The sequence below is a fragment of the Sphaeroforma arctica genome, assembly GCF_001186125.1.
Source record: "Sphaeroforma arctica JP610 unplaced genomic scaffold supercont1.641, whole genome shotgun sequence".
In the NCBI taxonomy this organism is placed as follows: Eukaryota; class Ichthyosporea; order Ichthyophonida; genus Sphaeroforma; species Sphaeroforma arctica.
Window position 1 is genome coordinate 31,798 of NW_014039917.1, and position 8,678 is coordinate 40,475.

At 41.0% G+C, this 8,678-nt stretch overlaps 2 protein-coding genes across 2 annotated transcripts in view; both read right to left on the reverse strand.

The window, feature by feature from the left end:
• Window positions 1–534, reverse strand: part of SARC_07791 (hypothetical protein) — an 8,436-nt gene extending 7,902 nt beyond the window's left edge. Inside the window, exon 1 of the mRNA XM_014298258.1 lies at window positions 225–534. Coding sequence (XP_014153733.1) covers window positions 225–300 — 76 coding nt within the window. The 5' untranslated portion in view covers window positions 301–534. The remainder of the gene's footprint in view (window positions 1–224) is intronic.
• Window positions 535–1,867: 1,333 nt separating this feature from the next.
• SARC_07792 (hypothetical protein) overlaps window positions 1,868–8,678 on the reverse strand; it is a 9,027-nt gene continuing 2,216 nt past the window's right edge. Inside the window, exons 2-9 of the mRNA XM_014298259.1 lie at window positions 8,344–8,429; window positions 6,769–6,892; window positions 5,484–5,647; window positions 5,054–5,230; window positions 4,099–4,288; window positions 3,542–3,786; window positions 2,942–3,082; window positions 1,868–2,193 (exon numbers count right to left, since the gene is read on the reverse strand). Of these exons, the coding sequence (XP_014153734.1) occupies window positions 2,064–2,193; window positions 2,942–3,082; window positions 3,542–3,786; window positions 4,099–4,288; window positions 5,054–5,230; window positions 5,484–5,647; window positions 6,769–6,892; window positions 8,344–8,429 (1,257 nt within the window). The 3' untranslated portion in view covers window positions 1,868–2,063. The remainder of the gene's footprint in view (window positions 2,194–2,941; window positions 3,083–3,541; window positions 3,787–4,098; window positions 4,289–5,053; window positions 5,231–5,483; window positions 5,648–6,768; window positions 6,893–8,343; window positions 8,430–8,678) is intronic.

Here is an 8,678-nt window from a genome sequence, read left to right on the forward strand (position 1 = left end):
TACATATATATATGTGTGTGTGTTTATATATATATTCCTTCTATCAAATGTATTCTAGAAAATCATACATCGTGAGGGTTAGTGTGCGTGTAAGTGGAACTTAAGTCAAATTATACGGATTTTATCGTTTCGTACACTTCCGGGTATTCAATATATGTAAAATTCAATATTGGTGTCATTTCAATTTTAGAACACCACTAGAAGTAGCTCGCTATGTGCTTTACCTGTCGAGTCTTCATATTCTGCGAAAACAAAGCTATCCGCTTCACTTTCTGTGTCCGGAACTTCTGAATTCAACATAGTGATTCTCAGACCATGTCTAGAATACTCGTCATACTAAAACAATTATACCATTGGAGGATAAGCCTGTGACCTATAGATTCTTGAACGCGTATTCGACTGGAAAAGACACAGCCAACCGGACGTTTTTCCACTCAAAGAAATACTATATATGTTAGTGATATTTTATATGTACACAAGATTTTAATATTTATGTAAATAGGCATACAGTATTTACCACATTTTTATTTATTGTGTCTGCAGTGTTCAATCTCCTTGCCTTGTGATTACTGATGTTTAATATAGTCATTGTTCACTATACAGAGTCATCCGATTTTCGAGAATGACGCAAGTATATAGTCTTCCAGTCTATTATTCAAATATGACGTACGTAGCTTCGATCATATGCACCAAAACTCCAAGAGACATTAATAAATATAAGCAATGACGAACATAGTGCTTTTCGACTATGACGTTTACAAAAATATATGTGACGCAATCGTATCATGAGTGACGGTGTCATATTCTTTCTTTTATTAAATTCTGCTGTTTCTGGGACTCTGCTTGTTAATTCACTTCGGTCTGCACGACTGCACCTGATGAACAAATCTCGAACAAATCTCTGACAAGACTATAGGAAGTAGATCTACGAGTCTTAGCGAGGGCTGTCAACAGTCCTACCCCCACTTGATTGGTACTTATTGCGAATCTTTGGACACTTTCTGGACAGGTGCGGTCATCTGCATGACTATTTGCCAATAGCAATTCGTCTGGCGCATGATCCAGAATGGCAGTGTAAGTTTCACCAAACCTGGTTCTGGCTGATGTGCTGGAGTCTGTTTGCAGCACCTCTAACCATGCTAAAGTATGTTTTATTCTTATCTTTGGCCGTCGACCACCTTTGTAGTTTTTGCGTACTGGGTCGACATCTTTGATACCTGTGGAGAGTCGAGCAATAACGACTTGCGTATGGGTAAAACCAGTATGTACATTTGTAACTGTGAGGGCAATATGCGCGCCTTCCCAATATTTCTGCTCGGTTTCTGTATTGGCCCAACCCAGTTCAAATTCTACGCCCTAGGCGTACAATCGGTCAAACGCATTAATGTGTGTTCGACTATCATTGTAGATCGTGTTTGTGCTGTACACAATCATCTCCATCTACGGATACTTAAAATTCGGAGACAAGACCATTTACAATAGCATAGATGCATATTCCCTTTTCATCACGACATCCATCGCCTGTGTTGGTACCGCGTTTGTCGTCACGGCATCCTACTCTCTACCGGCACACGCTGCTAGAGACCTACATGCCTTTGCCACTTGTATGATCTTTGCCGACAAGCACGAACAGGCCGCAGGCATCAACGACTACCTCACCAAGAGCGGCAACATTGCCTTCCATGTAGTGGCCGTAGCATTGAACGTTGTCATGTTTTCCTTCTCTTACTTTCAGGCCGCTATCAATATGCTAGTGAGTGTCACCGGCGCTATTGGTACTGTGAATTTGAGTTTCACGGTTCCGGCGACTATCTACTGGAAGTTGTTCGAGAATATGGGCAGGAGCTTGATCCGACTGGTATGTCCCCCATTTGCCATGTTTATATTGCTTTGCATGAGCATCAATGTGTACGCCAACTTGTGTGTGGACTGGTTACCCATAATCTCCGGGCCCTCGAATATTGTGTACACAACCCAACGATATATTGAAAGAATCTACCTCCCATTGATTTCATCAAGTAGGAATTATACTGAATTCAGTTTCACTGGTATTATACATCAATCTATGAATTTATTGCGAAGCGGCATACGAGTGACTGGTGATCAGACGGCTGGTGTAAATTGGGTAAACCGTTAAAGGCTTTTACCTCGGCGCTGGGGGCACATGACAGCCGCTCGACGAGAGTTAACAATCTGTGCACAAAATGCCAATGATTATATATGAGCTATTCATTGCAGCATTACCACACACTCCGCAAGTTCATGGTTGGGTGCTAGTTTAAATCATTTACACATGAGTTCAGGGTATGGTCAATGCCTGTACGAGCATGTACAGGACACGATACGATACCTACAATACGACATTACAGTTCTGAGTTCATTCGCACACAAATACTTCAAGGGCACTCAGATTCTTAAACAATGACCGGGTCTTCAAAGGAACACATACGCTTCCAGCCTCACAAATAGCTCATTCACCGAACACTCCCAAACGCACACATAGTATATATTATAGAGTTCGTGTAGATGGAACATACCCAAAACTGATATTAGAAAAAAAAGTGAAATATGCATAGAGCCATAGTTACAAATACTTATGGTTCCCTAGTACTGGCCATTCCAGGTCCACGTGGAGGTTATAGAATCTCTATAGACATACATATATACATGCATATATATACACACATACTTTACATACATGTATATATACATATAATATATATATATATATATATATATATATATATATATATATATATATATATATATATAGTAAATATATATATATATATATATACTATATATATATATAGATGTATATATATTCATATAGATGTATTTATATATACAGATATATATATTTATATATATATATATATATTATGATATATCAGGTCCAGAAGCTCACTAGGATATCACAAAGTCCTCAACACGCACATACTCTTGAGTGTAGAACATATAGTCGACTTTGACACCCCCTTTCTGGCCCATGTGATATGTGGTGGCCACCTCATTCCCATTCGCTTCGTGGGTGTTATATGCAGCTGCCAAGTCGAGTTGGTGTGCAAACGTAGTTGGGCTACTGTGTGGTTGTAAGCAGAAACATTGACAGGTGTTAGTAAAAAAATTCACTCCAACATACGTTTACGTAAGTATAAGAGCGAACTGAGGCTTAAAGAGAATCGTGGATCCATGCAGAGGGTGCGCTTTGAGTGTGGAAGCAGTTTGCGGGTGCTGAACCTTATAAATACGTAAATAAATCGATGCCTAGTTGCTCGCATGGCATCTTAGCGGCGTATGTATTCACACCAGTGACATGTGGACAAGTGGAGGATGACAAAGAGTAGAAACGGTTCCAGGTGGAGGACTAATCAGGACACATGCATGGTTTTGCCGAATATGCGAAACCAACAAAAAGATTATCTGGGGTGTCGGGTTTTACCTCATGGCCGTACTGCACGATCGACAATAAAACTCATATATGAAGATTTTTTTTTTACAAACGGACACACTGGCGCCACAAAGCGAGATAAGCACATACGCGTTCTTGGGCGTCTGTGCTCGTGCTCCACCCACAGTCCTGGGTTGCCCATTCACTCCTTGCATCCCCTCAGTACTCGTCTGAGCAACATCCCTATACCTACAGTCCATATCCATATGACTCAGTTCTGGTGGTGGGAAGGCGAATGGTTCATTGCGCATCGCCGCTGCTTTCCGTTGCTGCTTGTTCCCCGCATGCGTACTCTTGTGTTCTGCATCCAATGCTCTGACTTGCGAGGCCGGCATCTACACGTACATATGCGTTGGTGTATAGTATATATTGTGGGTGTGTATTATGTATCTCTTGCAAAAACTTATGTAAGTTGTATGTGTACACTGGCGCGTTGAGCCCGATTTTATGCGTAGTGCCGGGTAAGTATGGATATGCTGTGTGCGTGAATAGTGCGTTATCGGGACGTCACGGGTGTACCAATGCATACAAAAGTGTGCGCGTGTCCGCGCATAAGTCATAACTTTACAACCTCGAGATGCGTACTACATACACACATGTACTAACACACGTACAGGCATAGATAGGTACGGAAATGAATATCTTACCCCTAGCATCTTTGCGTTGTGAGCAGTGTCCAGCGTGATAGTTCCATCAAGTATGAATTTGAACAGCTGCGCGCTCGGCCTGAAATTGAAATCACCACACACCACCACGGGTATGGGATTCACAGCATCAGACTTGGCTATCCTATCGATCTCCGCGAAAAGCATCGCTATCTGTCCTAATTTGACATCCCTGATTTTGAACGTGTCCATATTAATGAGCCCGTTTGCAGGTGTCAGATTAATGGGACTGTGACGCTCGACTTTGTTCGTTATTTTTAATTTAAAACGAGATTCACTCTTTTATATAGCCGGATTGAGTTATTGAAGTTGGTCTCAAATGCCACCCGCATTCGATTTCGAATGCTGCTGATATCAATTCTGCGCAGTGATCCGTATAGACAAAGCGGTGACTCTGTTCCTAGAATGTACATTTCATATAAGGCTCATTGGGCGCACCTCCTCCTCTGTATTACATACACTACCAATTGTTGATATACATATCCATACAAAAGCGTGCAGTGCTTGCTCGTCTAGTCTATTATATACACATGAACCATGAATGTATAAGTGCATCCCACTGCTGAACATACTTTTGTCTCAAGATAAGGCTGGAACTTACTACTGTTTTTAGCGAAAGGTAACCATGTGCACGATCGTGCCGTACTAACGGTAAGCATCTACATCATCTGCCCGTTTAGCCAGAGTACTAACAATGCGACCAAGAACCTGGAGATACCAGTATCGTTCACTGCCAAGAGCTCGTGAGCTCTACCCTTCCATAGTTGGGGGGGGGGGGGTCGGACGAGGTCATATATATATATATTATATATATATAATATATACATATATATATATATATATATACTTACGTAGATACAGTTGTATTCTACATATACGCATTCACGCTCACGCAGACACATAAACATTCACACATAGGCATACACGCTCCACATACCCACGTTTTGGATTGAAGAGCAAGTGTGTTGTGGCTATACACACCCTCTTTCCGCTGGGCTTGAGCAGTTGTAAGGCGGCCACTATCGCCACGTTGTCACGCGTCATCAATGCGTCCTTCTCCTCTGTCGCCCGGAACCGCACTTTCTTGTGTGATAGTAGCTGGAATTTATCTGTTCTAAAAACAGGTACGATTGCACATAGGGATTTTACATCAGCCGCCGTTTCAATTCAGGAGACAGAACATGCACTCACTTCCTATACTCACTTGTAGTGAAAAAGCAGCCCGTCAGTATTAACCCAAGTGCGTGGCTGGTACACAACCGTGTATCGTCAGCTTTCTAAATCTCCACATGGGAATAGTGCCGCACCTCGGAGAAACTAAATAAGGCGCACCTGACCTGATATCTATATACACAAGGAATACTCACTTATAGAAAAATGCCAACCCGTCGGTCTTGTCGCCAGTGCGTGACTGATACATGCCCGCGTATCCTTCTATCTGCAGCGCATTCTCGAACTCGGCGAAACACTCTACCTCTTGAAGGCACAGCACGTCCGGGGCATTGTCTTTGATCTCATTTAATATTCGGGGCTGCAATCAGACCGCATAAAGTATTTTCTTGCGTTTTAAACCTCAAAGCTAATTCAACAACCCGATATGAACAATGCGTGAGCATAGCTGCTTTGAGATATCGGGATAGTCGCCACCGTCTGAATTGCGAGGCCATGCGGTACTGAGTTCATAGGTACAGGGTGTACAACAATATATCGTGAATTTGCATATATATATATATAAATGTATATATTTATGTATATATAGATATATACAAATATACCAATTGAAGTGTTCAAAATCCAATTGAAATCAAAAATCAGAGGTGTGGTACCCAACAACATAGACACAAATATATGTGAGATTCTGTTGTAGGAACTGTACTAACGCGAACATTTTCGGAAGTAACTTCGATGGATAAAGTCGGAAAATGGTCAACAAACCGCGCATGACGCTTTTTAGACATCGCATATATACATATATACATTATACATCGAAAGAAGCAGATATGTAAAACAAACACAACTTAGGTAACAAACCATCTACTCACACACGTATCCATACGTGTTTAAAGATGTATATATTAACAAAAGAAATAGCACGATGAAACATTTTGATACGGTAAACCCAGACATTGTTATCTTCACTTCAGAACAGAGATTGGTGCAATAGTAGGGTTTTAGAAGACACTAGACACAATTCAACACGACCGCACCATTGTCATGCACATTTTAAACTTCATCGGTATATACAGATACGCGAATGACGACGGAGACGTTCAACATAGCTATCGAGACAGCCTCGTGATATAATACGTCCACAACAGTCACTCCCACTTCGGAATATTGGTCTATAATATCCATAAACACAAAAATCCAGAACAAAGATTTATAGTACGCAACGAGTTCGCATACGATGTTGTAGCACAGATCGGTATTTTCAAATTGATACGCTTTGATGTTCGACATGTCTTATGTCGCAAGTTGTGATATATATACATGGTTCGATTTTTGCGATACAGGACAAACATATAACGTGTCATGTTGTTTAGCAATAGCAAACTCCTTCTCCAACCGTTACGACATACACATGTGGATATATTGACTTGCTGGTTCTCTCCAAATATACATTGTGGGAATGCACAACATGGTGTTACATACAAATCGGTAGTCCCATTTTAGCACGCGTGTATCGGTTCGCGCGTACAGATTGGCGTGCGCCTTCATGAGCTTGTCCCCGAGTATGTTGTAAGTCATCACCTTAACATCCGAAATATCACGGCCGCTGTGTAGTATGGGTGGTATAGAATTCATAAGAGCGGATTTAAATTGACATCGAACCCTTCAGATCGGTATCACGGAATCAAACAACTTCAAGGCGCTGATTCAAACGAAGCTGGTGACACTCGTGATACATAAGATTTAAGAGCCCAGAAACTACCACATGTAATTGATTGATCACAAAAGACGGCATCGTATCATCCCGCCTGCATAACTTGTCTTTAAATCAGTTATCAGTGATTTTTCGCTATGTGATTGATTTTATTACATCGACACATTATGCACGCACACCGATGATAACCTCAACTACGTCTATCACTATCGAATTTTAAGTCATCGGGTGAGACTAGCTATGGGAAATAACATGCTCCAGTCACGCCCTGCCTCGACGCCCTGTCTAGGCAGATTGACACGCCAGTGGGATTGCACATCAAGATCAACTTTACAACAGCCTCGGACAAACAGTAGGTTGAATTAGAGAAGAAACCCAGTATGCGTGAAGCTTCGTGACAACATTCGAGACATAATAAAATTTTGGAATATTTCGTTGTCAGAATTCCTACCAGGCAAGGAATTTAGTCTTACGATGATAAATCCACACTATATCTGCTCCGCATCAACCGCAAATAGTGCGCACATTACTTTGAAACAGTAACAACCATTCATTACTTTTGCATAAGATTCTGGCGAAGTAGTAACGGAACATCGAATCATCCGATCTCCGAACAATCAATTATTTTATTGATGTAATTGTGGCGGAACACACTGACACGGACATTTGTACAAATGCCACTGTACAAAGTTGCACCCATTTTAGACACGTTCTAGGTTTCGACAATATGTATTCTCGGAATGTTTGACGAGGAATATGTGCTTTATACTGCTCATACACAAATAACACCATTATTTCTGTGTGCGCATGCAGGGACAGTGCCAGCACCTTGCTTGATATACAACCAAATTCTATATTCAAATCACACTATCTATTGCGTAAACCCAGGCACCGAGATGCCATATAATTAAAAGCCAAAAGCTACCAGTCACACATGACCAGTCCGATGTGAGTACGCACTGGTTGAATGGTGGTACATGTTATAAGAGACTCATGAAAACAACACGTAGCCAAATCATAAAGGCATTAACAGGCTATGTTATACCTAAACTAGACAGTCTCGTGAGAAATCTGGTGGCTTTGTGGCCACAATACCTGCTGATAGCAAATAGTACAACCGAAATATACATCAAATAATAAGCCAGATATGCCTTGTTGAACCGTCCTACCATATTTTCAGGCAGATGAGTTTGATCTCCGGAGACATTAAATATACTGTCAATATACTTATGAACCACTTATTACCAGTAATTTTGAGAAGGTAGCGACACTTTGAACTATGTATAAAGTATGTAGAGCCACTAAACAAAAAGTATTGGGCATGTATACTATCTACTACACACCTATCGATCTCGGACAGAATTTCAGTCACGCGTCCGGTAAAAGGCAGTTTACTGAAATCTTGCCGAGGTATGCAGCCCAATTGACTCTGAGAGCAGGGTCATAATTTTTTGAACTTTAAATATTTGGTCAAATAGTAGATAAACTATTGAGACGTACATACCTATGCGTACTATCCCGATGTCAAACAACAGAATTATAGCATTCAAACATACCATAACATATCGTGAGTGCATACACAATCGATCTTTGCATATATGAAATATACGCAGAAAGTATTCTTACATGCCACTAAAAACTTGAATCACAATTCACCATTTGCGAACACTCATGCAGA